At 48.0% G+C, this 20,333-nt stretch overlaps 2 protein-coding genes across 4 annotated transcripts in view; both read left to right on the plus strand.

The window, feature by feature from the left end:
- The window catches only part of LOC130156078 (rho GTPase-activating protein 39-like), a 56,612-nt gene extending 52,440 nt beyond the window's left edge, over positions 1 to 4,172 (plus strand). The window contains 3 exon segments of the mRNA XM_056354240.1: positions 292 to 383; positions 949 to 1,118; positions 1,555 to 4,172. Of these exon segments, the coding sequence (XP_056210215.1) occupies positions 292 to 383; positions 949 to 1,118; positions 1,555 to 1,749 (457 nt within the window). The 3' untranslated portion in view covers positions 1,750 to 4,172.
- A 5,774-nt stretch (positions 4,173 to 9,946) lies between these two features.
- The window catches only part of PHF20 (PHD finger protein 20), a 71,934-nt gene continuing 61,547 nt past the window's right edge, over positions 9,947 to 20,333 (plus strand). The window contains exons 1-5 of one of the 3 annotated variants that reach the window (XM_056354241.1): positions 9,947 to 10,081; positions 12,430 to 12,478; positions 13,925 to 13,973; positions 16,883 to 16,937; positions 18,595 to 18,723. The gene's annotated coding sequence lies outside the window, so the exon portion shown is untranslated. Of the gene's footprint in view, positions 10,082 to 10,343; positions 10,430 to 12,429; positions 12,479 to 13,924; positions 13,974 to 16,882; positions 16,938 to 18,594; positions 18,724 to 20,333 lie in introns of those variants that run through there. The other 2 variants (XM_056354243.1, XM_056354244.1) reach the window with 2 other exon arrangements.

Raw genomic sequence — 20,333 nt, forward strand, 5'->3', positions numbered from 1 at the left:
TGAACATGCTGCAGAGAGGCCTAGTTACAGAAAATAATCACTTCTGAGGACAGAACGATAGTTGATGCCTGAGCTAGTGGGAAGGAGACAAGTGTTTCTTCTACCCCTCACTTTAAAGCTGTGTCTAAAAACAGGCAACCTGTTCTTTGAGGATCTGCTTCTGTAGCTACCACTGGTGTGTGTTCCCTTCTCCCTGGGGCCCCAGAAGCAGATTCAGAGCCACCGGCTGCCACGCCAGGCACATTGCCCTGCTTGCTCTCTAAAGCATCTTTGCTGCATCTCTGTTCGCAGGATACCTGGTGACATAGATGAAGTCAATGCATTGAAGTTGCAGGTGGATCAGTGGAGAATCCCAAGCAGCCTTGGTGATCCAAACATCCCAGGTACGGGAACGAGGCTGGCATGTGTGCTGCAGCCTCAGCCATGGGTACAGTGCAGAGGGGAAGGTACAGGAGCCGCCCAGGAAGTGTGCTGCTGCTTGGGGATGCGTACACAGGGTGTCTTCACCAACTGGGCTCTCAGTCTGTGTATTTCCACTGCCTTTCCAAATACTGCCCATAGAAAAACACCGGGGGCAGTGGGGGAACCTTTGCCTCCAGCTGGCTCTGGCGCAGTCAGGCTGTGCAAGCTAAGCAGCATGCAGAGCAGCTTGGAGTCATTTAGGAGCAGTGCTCTAGCTCCAGGGTCTCATTGTCCTCTCCTTTAGGCAACTTCAGAACCGCTTCCTGGAGGAGCAGGTAGGTAAGAGCTAGCATTTCCCTCTAACTGGCCAGTTTGGCTGCCTGAGCATTTCAGAGCCAAGACTGAAATAAGGTGAAACAGCACGAGTGCAGAATCCCTTCTCTGCCCTCTGTTTCCTGAGACCTTGAGTCTTGCTGACAAGTTTTGCCTCTGAAGGTGGTGGGGAGGCCACCAGAGCTGTTCTCATGCACCCTGCTTTCTGCCCAGCCTCTCTTCTCAAGCTTTGGTATCGGGAGCTGGAGGAGCCTGTGATCCCCCAGCAGTTCTACAAAGAGTGTATCAGCAACTACGAGAACCCTGATGCTGCTGTGGCTGTAGTGCAACTTTTGCCGGAGCTCAACAGGCTGGTGCTGTGTTACCTCATACACTTCCTGCAGGTAGGCAGCCCCCACAGTCCTGCATCCCTGCTGCCAGACAGGAGCCTGGAGCCCGTGGGGCGTGGTTACTGGGAAGGCTGTGGTGGGCAGTCAGCAGGTTTTTAGGATCTCTGACGTGTATTTAAGGTGGGATTGATGGAGGGCAGTCTGCTGGCCTTGTCCCTTATAGGAGAAATAAACCATGTTCCTGATCTTGTAGAGCATGGGGCCAGTCTCAGAGGTTGAGATCAGCAAGTTGTTCCCTGTCTGCTGAGGCTCCCACACTGCTGGCTATGTCAGAGCACAGTGGTGGTCTTCTGTGAATGTGTGGCCGTTGGGGTATTGACCTTCAGGCAGGGCACATCTCTGCTCTCCTTGCATCTCTTCTTAGGCCATGTGTTTGGAATCTCTTGCCCTTTTCTGCTGCTTCTGCTGAATGTCATCTTCTTATCTGCAGATCTTTGCTCAGCCATCAAATGTGGGCAGAACGAAGATGGATGTGAATAACCTGGCCATGGTGATGGCCCCCAATTGCCTGCGCTGCCAGTCTGATGACCCTCGCATTATCTTTGAGAACACACGCAAAGAAATGTCTTTTCTTCGCATGCTGATAGTGCACTTGGACACAAGCTTCATCAGAGGGCTGGTTTGAGCTGCTGGCCCTGGAGTCCAAAACACCGCTCTGGGGAGTTGCTGAGTGCCCAAAGTATTCTCCCCTCCACTTAGGTTTCTTCCATTGTCCTTGTTGTTTATCATACCCTGGGTTAGCCCCTGAGCATCTCCCAGCATATGACCTGGAGGGCAAGGACTAGACACTCTTGGAAGGCTCAGGCTGCCTTCCAAGCAGCACCAGGTAGTCCTTGGACATGCCAGGCCAGATTTAGTGGTTCCTGGCCTTCCAGTGTGAGTCAGAGGGGGGCAGCCCTCCTCAGAGCCACAGAACTGGTTGCTCATTGAAAGGGCTGTGATGTCGATGAGAAATTCTGCCTGATGCATTGACACTCTCCATCTCCCTTCTGGAGGTAGAGTTGGCTTTGGGTCGGAGGACATCACTCCTGCGTTGCAGCATGAGCTAGTCATGGGTGAGATGCTGCCTATTACTGGGCATAATCCTACTGCTCTGGAGCCAGCCTGGTTCACCTCTGCAGACTGTTGGTTGGAGGCATGAGGATTGTTCTGACACCCCATGATGCTGTTGGTAGAGGAGTGTGAAAGTGCAGGGGGTTCGCTGAGGCAGAGTCGTTCCTTGGACTGCCCTGGTCAGTGGGAGCATATTGCAGCTCAGGGAGTGGAGGTGTTTGAACCTCTGCTACTGGTGGCTGGATAGGCAGACATTCCACAGCTGGGAGCCCTGGCAGGCCAGATCTACATAGCATCTACCTCGCTTTCTCCTTTAGGCAGCTTCAGAGACACACAGATGGTTAGTGTGTGGGACCAGCCCTTTGCTGAGCTAAACCAGCACACACCTATGCTGGAACCTGACAACAATCAGATAAACAATCTCTTTGGCATCCTCCTAATGAGGGCCATATCCTCTGGAGGGGTAACCCTAGCGGTCTTGCAGCATCCTTCTGCTACAGGCAGTGTGAGCTGACACCAGCTTTCCTGAATAGCATCTCAGCTGCTCAGAGCAGCCTCCACAGCTCTGGCACCCCCCCTTGCTGGTACCACATCCCTCTCAGACTGCGCTGCCAGGGAACTGAATACCAATTTTGACCACCTTCCTGGTTCAGCCCAGGTCTAAAGGTAGCTGGAAGGTCCCCCAGCAGGTAAGACTGTTGACCTGGAGTCAACTGTGGCACCTGTTCCCACCAAATTCCCACCAGAGTTGCAGAGGGGTTGGGAAGGAAGGGAAGAGAATGGCAAGAGTCAGGTCTGAGTGGCTGAGGTGTGATGGAGCCTGCATAGGGATGGTGTGAGGTAGGCAGCTCAGCGTTTTCACTGCTGCTGGTAAATCCCTGCGGCTTTCTGTGTGCCCCCAGAAGCAGGGCATAGCAAGGATAGTGTCTTTCAGAGGAAGCACCTGGATTTCCCTGCAGCCTCTGGATTCTATTGCATGTTCCTTAGCAAGCAGCAGATTCTAATTCTGTGGCATCCTGGTGGTACTCTTCCTTTGAAGTGTCTTCCCTGCTGGAGGCAGGGCTGCTGCTGAAAGCTGCATGTTGGGATTACTCATGTAATGCTAAGTCTGCCAGTAGCATCCAAGGTTGCATTTGCATTTCTGCAGCGCTTTCCCTTTAAAGTGGGGACCTGAGATCATCCTTTCTTGATTGCAGTGGGGACCCAAGCCTTCCTGGCAGTGACATCTGAATCTGTACCAAAATTTTGGGCACAAGGCACCACATGCAGAGAGTGCCCCAAGCCTGCTGGCTGCTTGGATCTCTTAATGTGCATGAGTGGGGTTCCCAGGGCGCATGTTTGCTTGGATGAACTCCACAGTAGTTCAGTTTGTGCCCAGGTGAACAGGGGTCATGGTTCCTCTCCTTGTACCAGATGCTTCTGTGGTCCAGTGGCCCATTAACTCTTGCTCCCATGTCAGGATTGGCTCTGTCAAACATGCCTTCAAAAATGTTTCACCCACCCATCCCCTCTCATCCCATGCCATCCCAGTGCTTCGAAGCCATTCATCTTGGTTTGGCCTTCTAAAGAACTGAACGATTTGTACTTCAGGTGTGGAGCTACTTTCCCAGAAATGTAGATACAGAGCATTACCAGCTCTGCCACATTGTACTGAAGTTTGAATTGTTGAACAGGCTTGGGATGCTGTGTCCTTCCCTGCCGTGGGCTGGAGCAGCTGTGTGGTGTTTGCCCTCCTTTTTGGGCTGCAGATGCATGTGCCTCACCTGCAGCCAGCCACTGCGTAGGTGATCTAGGTTATTCCTTGCACTTAGCGGTAGCAGTCAATCAAACCATAGGCATTTGCTGCCATTGCAAATGAGTGCTTCTTGCCAGGGCTGTAAAATAGGCTAATAAATGACACTGGATATTATTTTCTTTGCCAACAGATTTGTAAATACAAATCAGTAAAGCAGCCTCTTCTCTGTTATAATAATAAATACAATCTGCATGGTTGTCTCTTGTCTTTTTTGTGAATTTCTGAAGCATGATCATGTCCACCTGGAGCTGCAGATTTTAGCATTCATGAGTAATGTTTGGGAATTGGCAGTGACGTAAGCACTTAGAAACCAAACCGTGGGCTGGTTCTGCTGTTCTTAATTAGGCAGCTACGAAGGGGCACTCAATGAAACTTGGAAAAGAATGGGTTAAACCAGAGAAAGGGTAGTACTTGTTTACATTGGATCTTCTGGAGCCTTTCAGAGAAGTTTGTGGGCAATAGGTCCACAAATGGGCAGTCAGAAGATGAGAGGGACACTGCTGATGTCCCTTACCTTGCAGCAGTGGGTGCTGCAAGTGGACTGCAGGAGGTGCCCACACGCACGTGCTTCCCCTGTGTAGTCTGCTGTTGGAGATGTGATTAGACAGGCTGCCAGGCTGACCTACCCGGGACATTTTTATGTTCAGACTGGAGGATTCTCTGATGTTTTCTCCATCCTAGCTCCAAGGAGCAGCTGGGAGCAGTCTGTGTTGGTGCTCCAGACTTGCACTGGCTGTACACTGCGGTGGGGCTGCAGTGCAAGTGCTGGCTGTGCCACTTCAGCCGTGCTGGAGGAGGCACCTGCAGCCTGGAGACTTGCCACTGATAGTGGAAGTGTAATGTGTCCTGACGGGGCCGGCACCCTTGCAGTGGTGGGTGGTCTTCCGGGTGCTGCTGGGTGTCTCGCTGTTTTTTTGTCTTCTCTTCACAGAGCCTGGTGCGAGCCTTTTGCCATCTCTGCGATTGTGTCCTAGAAATCTGCAAACAGAAATGGTAAAAGCAATTCTCCCAGTTGCTGGTTGCAGCTGATAGGTGCTATGTCCTCAGGTGCCTCCACACTCCACTCCAGCTCCTGAAGAGGTTGGCAGCTGTTGGGGAATCACAGGTGAATTTTGGACCTGTCTAGGTTCAGCTTGAGATGGAGGAAGGTAGGGCTCAGCTTTGGCAACTGCTTGTTGTTTTACAGGACATGGTGACCAGGAGGCCACCCCTCCTGGCAGAGAAGCTTCTGGCAGTTTCTCCTCTTGCAAATGTGAGAAGTCTCCCTCCTCCTGGCCCACCAGAAGCACTCAGAAGCTGTGCCACCTCCCCACAAATCCAGGGCAGTTGGAGGCCAGTTTTTAGCCTAATTCTCATGTAGTTTTTTTGCCTAATCCTCATGTCGAGCTTTGCACTAAATTGGCCCTGTGGGAAGACAGAGACCAGAGGAACAGGCAGGCCTGGGCCAGGAGCCCTGCAGCACTAGAGGGAGGCGGAGACGGGAGGATCCCTGTCCTGACGCTGCCCCAGCGTGGGTTTGGCTTGAGCTCTGCAAAGCACTGGTGGGTTTAGCAGGACAGGCTGGTGGAGCTGAGCTGGGGCTCTGCAGAGCAGGGCTTGGGCTGTGGCACACCCACTGACTGTCTGTGGCACAACCATGGAGAAGTCTGGTTTAGCAGCTGAACATTGCTGCTTTCAGGGTTCCCGATGACCTGTTGCATTTGTCAGTCATTTTAATGGTGGAGAGAACTAGGCATGGGTGCAGGCAGCTGGGGATCCATCTCAGACAATTGAGAGAGGACAGGGAAAAGCCCAGGTGTTCAGAGTGAGGTAGACCATGTACAGACCTCGCTGGAGTTGGGTGCTTCCAGGTGGCTGTGCAGGAAAACTTTTGGGATGTACTGAGGCACTCATCAGCCAGACTTTTCCTTTCAAAACAGAGGCATCAGCTGGAGACTCTGCCCAGCCCAAAAAGGTTTGAATCTGCATCTCCCAAGGGCTCCTACTGCCCTGGCCTCTACCTCTCTACCTGGAGCTTCTCCTGTCTCACGGTCAAAATCATCCTGCTTTGTCTGAAGCATTTAGTGTTTACTGGTGCCGTAAAGGGAGCTTGTGTCTGAGGACTTGAGGACTGTGCAGCCTCAGCTAGTTGGGCTTGGAGGCTGGCAGGATTCGGGGCCCAAATCTGTGATGATATTCACAAGCCCGAGCCCAGGGCTGGTCTTACAAACTACTATTCTCCAAGGAGAACTAGTGACTTACGTCAGCTTGTCTCCACTCATGGCCCCATTTTCTCCATCCTGTCTATGCCAGGTCTGCTGCTTCATTCAGATCACAAGCAACAGGTGAGACCGAGTGGGTTGCGGGGGGGATGTGGACGGCAGGGTTTGGAGGAGGAGCAGGGCCCCCTCTTTCAAGGCAGTGAGCTATTGGATTGTTCCAGCTGTGAGGTACAGCTTCCCCTGAAATGACCCAGCCTTGGTGCCTGCTGGGGAAGACGAAGGTGCTGCAATTGCAAACAGTACAGCACAAAAGGCTGGAGCATCCCTGTGGTGTGTGCTACCTCCCTACTCTCAGGGCAGGATAACTGTTCAGAAGAATGCAGGACAGCCAGACCCTATGGCCCCAGGGACCACAGAAAGGCCTATGAAGCAGAGTCTCTATTGCCCGCAGGCAGACAGCCCCCAAGAGGAGGAGACGGAGGGGGCTGCAGCCTCAGAATCGGCAGGGGCGGAAGTCTCGGTGCATGGATGCAGCAGTGCCTGCTTGCTTGCCTGTCTCGCTCACATGGCGCCATGGATGGGGCTGTGCCTGCCCTGACCGAGGGCGTAGGCTGAGGGTGGACATCCTTCCCTGGAGATCTGCAGCCAGTTCTCAGCCTCTCTGGATGCTCTGGCCAGTGAAGAAGAGGTGAGAAACTGTCCTGAGGTAGAAACTGCCCAGATGCGGAGTGCTGTTGTGACAAGGGCACATGGGCTTGGTGAGTCTTATCTCCTGCCGTCATGTGTACCTTGGGGCCAGGCCTGGACGTCACCCAGACTGGTGGGGGCCTCCAGTAAGGCTCTGGCAGGAGCTGGTATGAGCATGGTGAGGCATGGCGGGGAGAGCAGGACATGGACAACTCATCCCTGGACTGCTGTACATACTTTGGTGCAGAGGGCAGGGACTATGCCCAGACGAGTCCACAAATCCCCCTGACCTGTGCTGGCCCTCACCTAATCCCCACCAGGGCTGATGAACTATACAACACACCACCTCTGCGCAACAGAGCAGCCAGCTGCTGCAGTCGTGCAGATGGCAGTGACCCTGGGTGGGCTGTGCAGAGGCAGGTGGAGGCTCCCTGCCTGTGGCTGGCAGAGGCCCTTGTGCAGGTGAAGATAAACTCCTGTGTGTACAGAGCTGCCCCTTCCCAGCTGCCATGCTGGCCCCTTGGGCAGCTGGTCAGTGAGGAGGGGAGAGTCTCCCACAAGGGACTACTCCAGCCAAGTGCCAGAGCTGGACTTGCAGATCGGTCGCTGGTGCTGGGTTGGCCTCCTTTTATAGTCAATGCAAGAGGTGTTTTCTGAGCACAGTTCCTCTGGTGCCAAAGTGGAAGCAGAAAGCTGGCCAGCTGTGTTGCCCTTGCCACGTGCCTGATTGTCTGTGTTGAGATACCAAGAGGCTGGCCAACAAGCCCGGCTCTCTGCAGGCAAGGGAATTGCCAGCAGAGTGGCTGCCCGCACTCAAGGCTTCGATAGCACAGTTGCAGAGCTGGCCTTGAAGGGAAAGAGCTGGAGGACACCTCACTGGAAGCTTCCTTCCTCTTTCCCAGGAACGTTGCCTAACAGCAGCCCCTTGACCTTGGGTCTCTGCCCAGGCTGGGTCAGCCATTCCTGTGCTGATCTGGACCCTGACCCCAACCCACCAACCAGCTTCCTTCCTTGACCTCAGTCCTGTCTCATTGCTGTGGGACTTGCATGCTCAGCTTGTCACTGTCACTGGGCGTGCTCTGCTCTCACTTACCGCTGGCCTGCACTGTGCCACTGCCAGTTTGGCTCCAGTTCACGTGCCTCAGCACAGCACCTGACTCCTGCCACTCCCTGACAGCCAGCCAGGTGGTGTTCATGGCACTGCTTACGCTGAACATAAATAAAGGCTTTGCAGGCGAGACCCCAATTGCTTTCCAGAGAAGGCAGGCAGATTCTTCCTGGGCTGCAAAGCTTAATTTGTCCACATTTATGTTTTCCCTGATGCATGGGGAAACACTGGATCCCAACTGATCCATCTGAGCCAAGCAGAAACTCTTGGATGGGGCAAGGATCTGTGTGAGACACAGCCGAGAGGAGGCAGAGGCAGCACTGGTGTTCATGGTGGCCGCCAGCACAGGAGTGCATTCCCTGGGAAGGGCTGCCACTCCGTGGTCACCCAAAACAGGCAGGTATGTCTAATGTCTGAGGATTTCTGATAATGTTAACCATGGATGCTGACATCAAATACCGACGCTGGAGTCCTGGACAGTGCACAGGGGGGAACATCACAAACTGGCACAGACACATCCTTGACTGCCAAAAGCTGTGCACTCTCAGTGGGAACAGCAGAACAAAGGATCACTTCCTACATTGCAAAACCAGTGGGTTCTAGCAAGACATTTCTGTGGAGAACAAAGTGGTTTCTGACATGTGCCTTCTCATGACAGATCTGCTCAGATTCTGTGGTTTTTTTAATTTTTAAATTATGAATTTAAACTCCTGAATGAAATACAGCGCTCTCAAAAAAAAACCAATACACAAACACTATGCTGTTGTTTTGATAAAAAGCCAATAAATACCTATTTCCCTCAAAACTTCCTAATTGCTTTGATTCCTTCTGCAGTTTTTTCTTTTTCTTCTAGAAAGCTGCAAGGTTAAATCCCATGTGGGATTTCCAGGTTAAAAAAATAAAACCAAACTGAGAACTACACTTTCTGCCACAATTTTTTTCCTGTCGCCGTGTTTTCAGCAAGCCACTCTGCTTCCAGAAATTCACAGTACACATCCAGTGAAGCATTATCACACAAGTTGCTTGAAGCCATCCTTTGGACTGTCCATGGCGCTGGGCTGAGGCTGCTGTTGGGGAACAGCCAGATGTGTGCAGTGACAGCAGTCCTGGCTGTTCATGGGGAAGCAGGGAGGGGAGAAAAGTGCTTGCGCTGGGGGCTGTGCCCTCCTCAGCGACCTGGCAGCACCCCAGCCCTGCTTCTGCTACTCTTTTGATACTGAAATCTGGCGGGCAACAAGCATCTGCTGTTCTGTGGCGTCTAAGCAGAAAATGATGGATTATCCCAGGAAAACCACCTGAACTGGAAGCGTTCATTCACCCCGTGACAAATGCTCTAACATTTGGCGTTAAGAACCTCAGCCTGCAAAGATTTTTTTGCTCCCCTGTGTCCGTCTGGTTTTGGCTTTAACCTAGCATAAACTAAAATAAAAAAAAATTAAATTGGAAACATTACTTGCCCGTATACAGCCGCGTATCTGCAAAGGGCGGCCCAGGTCCTTGTGGGGCCGGCGCTGCCGAGGGCCCGCGGGGGGGTTCTCTGTGCAGCCCGGTGCAACGGACGCCCGGGCAGGGGAGCGAGTGGGCGAACAGGAGGCCGAGCAGGCGGCGGCGCGGGCCGGGGGGGCGCAGCACCACCCTGCGCGGTGCTGGCCCGTGTGCCGCCACTGCGGGGGCTCCCGCTGCCCTGGCACCCCGCCCGCTGCCGCCCGTAGAGCGCTCCGCCAGAGCCTGCCCCGCGGGCCTCTCCCGAGACCGCCGCCTAGCTCCGGGCAGCGGCCCCCGGCCCATCGCGCCGAGCACCCCGGGCGGCTCCGCCGCGGCGCCGCTGGGACGCGGCGGGCGGTGGCGCCACGGGAGGGCGGCAGCGCCGGCGAGGTACCGGCCTGGCCCGCCTCGCGCCCGGAGCGCGCGGACCCCGCCCCCCGCAGGGAGAGCGCGCCCCACGGCCGCGCGGAGGCCGGGCCAGCTCCGCCCCACCCGCCCCTCCCTGGCGGCGCCGCATCGAGGCGGCCATTTTGTGGCCCTGCGCGGTCGCTGGCGTCGGGCTCGGTGCGTAGGGGGGCCTGGGGCCATTCGGCTCCGTTCTAGCCCTTTTTCTCGTACAGATCCCTCGGTAAGAGCGCGGCGGCGCCCGGGCGGGCCGGGCCGCCTAACCTGCCCCGCGCTGCGGGCCCGCGGCGTGGCGCGGCGAGGCGAGGGGAGGGAGGCCGGGCGGGCGCGGCGCGACTGGCACGCGTCCCCGCGCACAAAGGGCCGGGCAGGGCGGCGCCTCCCGCGCTGCCGGCCCGGGGCGCCGAGCGGGGGCCGCACCCGCCTCGCCGCGGCCTGGCGCGCCGAGGCCGGGGAGCTGGGGCCGTGCGCCGGTCCGCGCCGCCGGCCGGCCGCCCGCTCCTTCCCTCCCTCTCGCCGCGCCTCCGCCCGCGCCCGGCGGCCCGCGGAGCTGCGCGGCCGGCGCGGGCAGGTGAGTATGTGCGGGCCGGGCGCAGGCGCCGAGGGCCCGGCCGGCGGGGGCGGCCGAGTGACCTTGCGGCGGCGCCGGGGCCGGAGCCCGGGCCGCAGCGCGGGGGCTCTGCTGGCGGCGGCCGGGGTTGGGCGGGCGCGACGGCGGTGTGGGGGTGGCGCAGGCCGGGAGCGGCACCTGGCGGGCCCCGAGCGGCGGCGCGGTCCCGTTGTCGGCGCCTCGCCCTTCGGCCGGGAGGAAGCGGTGCGGGGCCGGTCCCGGGTGGCGAAGCAGGCAGAAGCCTCGCGTGAGGCGGGCGTTCACCGCGGCCCGGGGCGGTTTCCGTGGGCTGTTTCGCCCGCTGGAGGCTTCAGGCCTTTCTGCGTCCCACAGAGTCTGGAGCACAGACTCATCTCGTTGCATTTTGTCCCTTCAGGATGGCTTCAGGGAACAGAAATAACGGTATATCGTTGCACTAACCCGAAAGCTGCTTCGTGTCATACCTGCTTTAATGCATAGGATGGGGAGGCACCATATTCTTTTTCCTGACAGGCCTAGGTTCAGACAGGGCTCATTGGCCCTGGAATGGATTGTTGTACCAGGCGGTTTGGCATGGACATGCAGGCTGTGGCTGTTGATAGGGCTTGGTTAACTGAAGCAGGGTGTCAGTACAGTTTTGGGAAACAGTTATATCTTCTTACTGAAAACTTTCCTAGTACCAGAGGTGTTCCTGTGATCTCGGGTTATTGTTTCTAGCCAAAATGCTTGAAAGTAGGAGGGATAGCTGAACGTCGATGAATCTTAACCTGAATAAAAATAAATGTTGTCTTTCTTTGTACAGAACTTGGTATTGTACGCAGCAGGAGGATAAAACCAAATGTTAAAAACAATGCTAATGACTTGAAGTAACCTTTTGTATGTATCTGTACAGAAACTTGTAACTGAGCAGCTCTGTAACAGAAATGCTTTTGACCTGGGTTCGTTTAATTTTCTGTATAATGAGCAGAGATCCTTTCATAGGGCCAGTTTCCAAAAAAAAAACAAGTGAGGAGACTTGCAGTGAAGATTGCTCATAGTATGGTTCTGTTTAATTTTTGTGTGACTTTTTAAATGGTTCTGGAATTGAAGGTGGCTTAGATGAATGCTCAATTGTTTGACCTAAGTCAGCCTGTGGAAGAGTTTAGTTTACATTCTTGCTGATAACATTGTTGATCTCTCCTGAATGGAAATACAGTTCTGCTTGAACAGTCTGAGAGTAAAATCTGTTTGCCTGTAATCGAGAGTAATTAATTAAGGTCAGATTGGGAATGAGGCTAGAATAGTAATTGCTCATAACAGTGCTGCCTTGACTGAAATGTAAGAAGCATGTAATTAATTCTTACCTTTAATTGGATAAATTCTCAGAAGTGCTTTCTTTTGTTCCTGTAGTTCCTGCATAACTTAGGCAATGATATTGACCTAAATTCTCCCCCTTGGTCAGGAAAGATGGGTGCAATCCCCAGTGTAATTGTAGGGGATGAGAAATACTCTGTAACTGCATGTTTTATTTGTAACTGTGCCTCCAGAAGCTCCGTATTGTCTGTACCTGTAATTTGTTAGACCTTGACAGGAGCTGACACTGTTGCTGTAGGAAAGCTGTCCTGCCACTTGTCTGGTAGTTTCTGCCCATATGGCACCATCCTGCGCAGATGTGAGCATTTGTGCAACAGTGTTGTGAGCCAAGCTAAAGAATGTACGTGAGGCAGGGGGGAGGATTTACTGGTCAGCCCTTGCAAGTCGTTGTCATCAGTATTTAAACTCCATTCTTGATGGTTGCCTAATTGTGTGGACGCAGTGGTTTTTTTAAATTGATGAAAAAATAAAACCTGCATATACTTTGGACTTACTGGTGCAGCATATTGAGAAGTCTTGTGAAGTGCTTGTAATAGTTCAGTCAACAGTTGAACAAGTCTGCTGCTTTCTTTTTTTTTTTCAGTTTGTTCCTTATCATTTTCATACTTAAGTTCCTTGCTTCCCTACAGGTTTATTTTGACTTCTTGTGCTCCCTGTAGGAAGACTTATTTTTTTCAGGTAAGAAATAGCAACTTGGAACTCTTGGTTTATTCTTGTGTCAAAATACCAATAGCTACATGGTCTATAGATTCCAAAAAACCTTTTGGAACTGGTGGCTTTTCAGGTTTTTCTTGTGGATGCAAGCACCAGGTTTAAGTGATAGTGCACATGTGGGTGTGTATGTTCATGTTGACCGACTGCAGATCTGTGTGGCAGAGAATAATGCATGTTGGAATATAATTATTTCTTTTTGAGGCATGTTTGTTGACATGCCTTTGTGTGACATGCCTTTGTGTGGTTTTACTGGGCTTGAGAACTTTCAGCCAGCCTTATTTCAATATAGCCAGCTGCAGTTTGCCTTTTTTTAAGAACTCCATTTTAGGTAGGTTTATGAAGTTGGTTAAAAAGAGGTATAACTGTCTCCATCTGTATCTTTAGCTAGGTAGCCTCTATTAAAAGAAAGAAGGGAAGCACTACTGCTTTGTGTGGGGTGGTTTTTTTTCAGTATGAAGTTAGCACTGAAGAGCTTTTTTCTTGCAGTTGATGTTAACATACTAGTTTCACAAAGGACTTTTTTTCTGCTACTTGTACTCAGCACTTCTTTCCCAAGGAAATGGAGAATATACTCTTGTTTCACATAGTGCTTGAGTCAGGAAACTTAAACACCTCTAGTGCTCCAGATGTAGAACTGGGCATCCTTAGCCTGGATCTGTGCATCAGTGGCACAAAGACAGTGGCATTGATAGGGTCTGAGTTAAGAGTTTTTGGTTAGTCTTAAAGCCAAGGGCCTAAAGTTTAAAGGCTTCTGTTAGCATAGCAGAAGTTGCAAGTATAGCAGACTTTAATGGCTTTTTCAATATAGTGAAGGTTCCCAGTGGCTTTTTTTGTTATGCGATCCCCTGTATTTGTATCAGTTCTTTGCGTAGATTGCAGGTCTGTTTTCTCGGTGTTGCTGTTACCAGTCTTGGGAAAAGATGCATTGATTTTATTTTTTTTTTCCATCTGTCTGTTTTTCCTGCTGTCCTGATGAAAATCTCTGAGCTGGGCAACAAGTCTACAAGCAGCCATGAAGTGCCCCCCTTTCTTTCCTTTTTGAAATAAAATGGCATAGTCGCATTATTCTTACCACGTGGTACATACACAGATGAAACATCTGCTTAATGCATTATTTTAAATGAAGACATAATTTTTTCATCAAAGCTTATGGTAGTGTAACTTGCAAGATTTCCCTTTATTTGGCTGTCATGAAAATACCCTCTTCTTTATCAGCAAGTAGGGTAGATTTGGTCCTGTTGAGTCAGAAAACAATTGAATAATGAAACTGAGAATGCCACGTGCAAGTGTCAAAACACTATAGGCTGACTGACTGGAAACAGTAGGACTTTCAGTGGCCAATATTGCAGGTTCTATAAATTATCTGTGGAAAATGTTTCTAAAAATTTTTTTGAATGATTGTTTTTACAGGTAGACCTCTTAAAAAGAGTCAGAAGTCCAAGTCCAGTTACTGCTGCAGGTACTGTTAACAAATAATTTTTGTGATTTCCTCTTGGCTCCTTCCATTTTTGGTCATAATCTTTTCCCCCAATGAGTAAAGTACATGTTGGTGCTCATTGCTAAGAAATACAGCAGATGGCTGAATCTAAGGTAAGTGTATAGTGTGCTACTGGAACACACTTGGAGCAACCTCGAAGCCAGGGGAAGCACATCTGGTCAAAAAGGAGGAATTAATTGGCCAGTTTGCTGACCAACACATAGCCTTAAGTATTAAATTTCTGTCTCAGATCTAGACTTCCCTAGAATACCAAGGTGTTGCTTTCAGAGAGGATGTAGGCGGTAATACTTTAAAGCCACTTTGTATCCAAATGTTTGTACTGACTTTGAAACGTTGGCATTGAGTGCAAAATGGTATTAACTCAATAATGTAAGTGTTGTAGCTTAGTGGACAGTAGTGTAGGCAAATAGGAGTCTTGTTGTTGGATCCCGCCCATTTCTTAAAGGTACGCTCTTTTAAGAAGAAACCTGTTGTCATTGCAAAAGTGTGAAATTGTCATACAAGTTTGTGAGCCCATGTGTTGTTCCCTTCCTCGTATGTTGAGCAAAGACACTCTGACAGCACCTTGTCCAGGGCTGTCCAATAGGTTCAACCTTAGGCTGCTGCCACACCACTCTAAACCAAATACTTAGATACAGTCCTACTGTAAATAAGTTTGTCCAAAGAGTCCTGTGGGGTTTTGTTGTCCTTGCTTCTGAGGGAGTATAGAATGGCAATGAGAATCAGACCACTTTTTACCTTTTCTTGATTTCATTTTTATTTGACAAAGGAGCTGTAAGCCCATAGGTACCCATTATACAGGGCAGAAATGTCTTTTTGAGGACAGGTGCACTAGGTGCATTCAGTATCATGAAGTGGTTTTATACAGGTTCAGTTCAGATAGAAAATCAGGAGAAATTGCATTGGGGTGCCCAGTCTGCAGGCTAAATTTGGCTTCTCAGGACAATTCAAATGGCTGTAGCTTGTGTCTGCCGCTCCTGCAGTCTGGAGAAGCCTTACATGTATTGACATGAATTGGATTTGTGGATGAAGGTGTTTTGAGAAACTGTTTGTTGATTTCTTGTGTGACTAAAATGCATATCCTTCTGCCATGTGATAAATGCAGTTTATCCAGCTGAGGATGTCTTGGTTGACGGGGAAGGACTGTGTTTGGTTACCTTCTCTTGTGTTTGTTCACATGGGTAGACATGCATGGATTGACATGGTAAACCGTCATGAGAAGAGTTCAAAACTCAATTTGGAGATTGTGCTTCCATAAGAAAAAACACAGCTTGCTTAAGCCATCTGCAGTCTTTTAGTAGTGAAACATTTTAACTCATAATTTCCTTAAGAGAATTCTTGATGCCTGATGTATTAATTTGCATCTTAAAATATCCTGCACACTAAGAACATCTAAAACCATAGAGATGTTTAGAGTCTTAGGTTGCTAGAAGCTTTTTCAATGAAAGAAGTGTTTCATGTAATTTTTTTCCCCTGTTTTGTTAAGCTGCCTTTTTTGTGGCAGTTGGAATTATTTTTGTGTGCAAGAAGGGTTTTTTTCCCCAGACGCTCTGAATAGTTTAAAAGATGTTTTTAGATATTCAGAAAGCATCAGTCTTACCATTATATATCTTGAAAAGCCACGCTTGTTAGCTCAAGTTACAGACACACTCTTGGTTTCTTGAAAGCTTATATCTGACCTGGAGTTTTGATTGGTTTTTTAAAATAACCTGTACTGCAAGATGACTTCTTAAAGCTTTTAGCCACCATGGTACTGCAGCAGAAATCCACCAGTATGAGTAGAAATTGTATGTTACATCAGAAGTGATGACTTCAGTTATGCAAATCCCAGTCTGCTGTAATTGTTTTGCAAAAGAATTTTGATGTACTTCCAAATCTAGAACACTCGGGCATTTTGACCCTATGACCCAGATCTGGCAGTTTTGGTTTTGTTTATGGGTGGCTGCTTGTGCTCGGTATTTCAGAATTTAAACTTTTTATTATTTTAGGTATATCCTCACAGTTAAAGACTGTTTGGGCAATTGTAGTGTAATTGATGCAATGATACTTGTGTACGTTTCTCAGCAGTAGTTCTTGTCAAAATCCTAGGAGGAAGAGAGGGGTTTAGATTTGGGGCAGATTGGGTGCATTTAAGTATTTTTGAATGTTTAGGTACATTTGCTGGGAGAACAGTTAAGAATTTCTGCAACTTGGAGTAACAGAGAAAGGGAAGGAGGTGAATAAGATGAAGGGGGGTGGGGACACGCAACAGTAGGAACTCTTGTTTTCATATGTAGCAGTCCATTGGAAGATACGGTGAACTCATGATCATCTGTGCTGTACCTTTAGCCTGTTGTTTTCACCTAGAATCATATATTCTCCATGTACAAGATAACTGACTGTAGGCTGTAATTTCCTTCAAGCAGCTTGGCCCATAAGATCGATTTAACATGTCGGTGATATATTCTTCAAATGCCTGCGGACAGTACCTTGAATTTTGAGTCACTTGAATATACAAGGCTTGGTAGTTATGCTGTCTGCTTACTTAGTTAATGGATTTATTCTGAAATGCCTGGTGTGCCAAAGTAGGAGTAATAATAAATTTAAAAACTGGTGGCTTCTGTTTGGCAAAGGGTAAATAAATGATGGACAAATTTGTAGATATGCAGAGGGGTGTGTGTCTGTGTGTATCTTAAGGATCTTGAAGTTTCTCTAATTTGGCTTGCAGCAGCCTGCTGACTATGTGTTGAAATAATTTCAGATTAAATGAATGTTCTAGAGGTGTTACTGTATGATTGGGATATCGTTGGTTGTAGAGAAAATATTTTTTTGAACTCTAAACTACTTCTAGTTTCAGAATTCATGTGACGTATGTTTTTCCTTCCCTATAGTTGTACAACAGTGTTTGGAATGTTTGCAGCCGTATAAGCAACGAGTTTCTTCTTGGTGAGTATAAGCATGGACACTTGGTTTTGTTAATTGTAGCTTTTCTTCAAGCTTTTGAAGTTTTGCTTTAAAATTCAAGTTTTCTTAATTCTTGCAGAGGCACTGTGGCTAATATTTCTCTAAATTAAATCTTTACATTCTTAATACAAAGGCTGCACATTTTCAGTTGGAAAAAAAATAGCAGTTTCAAGAAAATCTACTTTAATGAATGTTATTTTATTTAGGAAAAACCTGCTTTATTTCATGTGACTTAAATCCTTTTCTGAAATCTTCTTCCTTGTCCAGTGTTTAAGAGTGTTTGTCCTTTACCTTTAGTGTGTTACAGGAAAAGAGGGGAAACCAGAACAGCTAAATAAGAGATGATCAAATGATTGAAAAAAATTCCTTTCAGTAACGAGCATTTATTTCTTTAATTGCACTTGGTAATAGGTTTTATTATAGCAAAATTTTTTTCCTGTTCTGTTGAATTGCCCATATCATAATTTATGCTTCCATGTTGGCTTGTCCCAGTCTCACCGCCAAGTTAAATTAACAGCACAAATACATGGGATGTTGGTAAGAGGATGAAAATTACATTCTCAATGTCCTGTAATCTTAGGGAGAGTGTGAGGATCTTCATCTAGGGCGGGTAAATGTTTGCTGACATGTTTTTATTTTTGTCACAGATCTTGATTTCTGCTCTAAGAGGAGAGCAAATGTAGACTTCTACTGGTGTCAGTTTTCTTAGTCTACTTATATAAACTAGAGGAAAAATAGGAGTCTGAAGTTAAATACCAAGTCTTATGTGTTGAGGGGAATGTTTCAATGTTGAGGAATTAGGTGTACAGTATTACTGTTATAGAAATTGTAAATACTGGTTCAGGATCCAATTTGTGTTGTCTTGCTCAGACAAAGAGTTTGCCTGTGTAGTTGTTGATTGAATCTGGAAACTTTTGAAACTTTTAAAGCAAGAAGTGAGTGCTGGTTAGGATCTGGTTGAGGATCCTACGTGGTGCAAGTAAGAACTGTGTGTAGTCCAGTGTCTTGTTTGGAATGTGTCTTTCAGATAGAAAAAGGGAGGTGATGCAGTATTTCTTGGAATTTTTTGCATTGTCTGATGGTCTTCACATCCAGTTCAAATTTTTCCTGTTTCTACTCCTGTTACATTAAAAAAACCCCACAACTTGACTGAAGATCTGAGGCATTGTGTTTTGAAATACCAGTGCCAAGGACATATTCTGGAACTTAAGGCTGTGTCCTAAAACATGCTCCTCTTGCTCTGAAGTGGTATGCATAAACAAAACATGAGACAGGAGCATAGAATTCATTAGATGAATAGCTACTACAAAAGCTGTTTCTGGGTTAATACTTTTAACCTGTGTGGAATTCTATTTCTGTTTTTATATGTAGGGTAGAATACGGTAAGGCATGCTTCATGTTAGCAACGCTGCTGTAGGCAAAACCTGGTAGGCAGTTGTTTTTTTATCTGCAGGCAATTAAAGTCTCTTGTAATCAGCTTCCTAAGTCAGGGCCCAAACAGTTTTTCTAAGTGGTGTTTATATGTTTGTGAGACTTGTACTTAGTCTTCATAAGATGCCATTAAGATTGTATAATATAAATGGTGTCTGTAAATACTGTTTTGCAGTCTGATATAGCCATTACCTTTTCTTATCTGCAGGTGTGTGTTTTCAGCACAGCATGGCTGTGGTCATCCACTTGCAAGGTCTTCCGATTGTGGTGGGGACCATGGACTTCTCTGGATTGACCATTCCTGATGGGGGCGTGCATATTGTAGGGGGTGAACTGGGTGAGGCTTTCATTGTTTTACCATGATGAAGACACAAGGCTTGCACACATGATACCAGATGGTATAAGTAAAAGGTCAAACCTAAATATTGCAGAGCCATGAAAACCTTACGTGCAAAATGTGATTGAACTTAGTTCATGACAGTTTCAAAATGGGTACACAGATTTGCTAGCAGTTTTGGAACACTGTCTGGTGCTGGAGTGAATGGCAGAATCAGCCTTTCTGGAATTGACTGTAAACCTGTTTTGGCATAGAAAAACTGCTTATATTGCTATACGTGAAGGGAACAAATCAAACTTCTGTCTTGTTGCTTGAATAGGAACTGCAGTTCAAATCTTGGAGCTGCCTTCAGTATACCAGTTTGATTATACCTGTGCTGCATCTCTGGTGAACACAGGACAACCTCTTGCTAGTTGCTTTTACTCCCTGGTTTTGCCAGTACTTTTTATTAACCCACTAACTGTCCTACCATGTCATCCTGCAGAATCACCAGTGATATAGAATGCCTCATAGGAATTGAACAGAAAGCTTACCGTCCAGAATAAAACTTAATACTATTTTGCATTGAAAACTTGTATTTATGCAAATGGTTAAATTTTACCATGTTTCTTTATCAAGTCAGGGATCTATGGTTTTTCATGGGGTGCCTCTTTTTTCTTTTTTTCCCCTCTATTGTGCTCTGCTGGCGGGGTGGAAGGGAGGGAAATCCCTGGGTTTGGCACAGATACACTAAAGAATGAAGGAGGTAAGAGTGAATTGTGGAAGTTAGTTGCCTTTCTTCTGAGCTGCTTATGAAGTACTGAATTGAGACTGTACACAGTTTGGAAGTGGGACTGATGTAAACGCAGGGGCTTTGGCGTGCTAGTATGTAGGAAACTTTAATTATACTTACCAGTGATTTTTGAAAATAGTGTTTGCAAAGGTAAGTAAGGCTTTGAAAAAGGCTGCAGTAATTCTACAGTTTCCAGAGAGAAAACAATAGAGGCTGTTATTTATTAGTGAAAGAGAAAGTTTGCCATTAACTGCTTGGTTTTGCTCTATATGACAATGTGAAAGATTTCTCCAGTTTCCAGAGGAACCCTTTTCTGTTGGAACTTAGTGATGTGCCAGGTTTGGGGCTTAGCACTGACAGAGCCGAAAACTGAAGAGTAAGAATGGTTACAGTTGTTGGTATACAGGACCCACACTGTTAGCAGTGTAGAAAGGTTGGTTTAAAATACAACAATCACGAGCGCTGAAGGAATCAGTTTTAATGTAAGCATGTTCTCCTCTGCATTGCCCTAATATAAATGTGTCTTCCTGATTGGTGCATGACTGGTGAGCGTCTGAATAGCTTGAATAGTCTTTAAAAGCTAGATTACTTCATGGTGACTTCTATGGGGAAGAGAAGGCTCTCCCTTTTAAACAACAGATGTGTACTTCCAGTGATGTAGATTTAGAAATATTTTCTGTTGGAAGTAGTGACTTGTCTAAATCCTGGATTATTTGTTCCTGAAACAAGTTAATTCTCATAATGGAATAAGAAGTTTTGGAGAAAAGCTGTATAGCTTTGGGGGTAAGTGTAGTAACTACCCCTTGTTTTAATCGTGGTCTTAGGCACTTGAGAAAAA

This window comes from Falco biarmicus, chromosome 10 (assembly GCF_023638135.1).
Source record: "Falco biarmicus isolate bFalBia1 chromosome 10, bFalBia1.pri, whole genome shotgun sequence".
Lineage (NCBI taxonomy): Eukaryota > Metazoa > Chordata > Aves > Falconiformes > Falconidae > Falco > Falco biarmicus.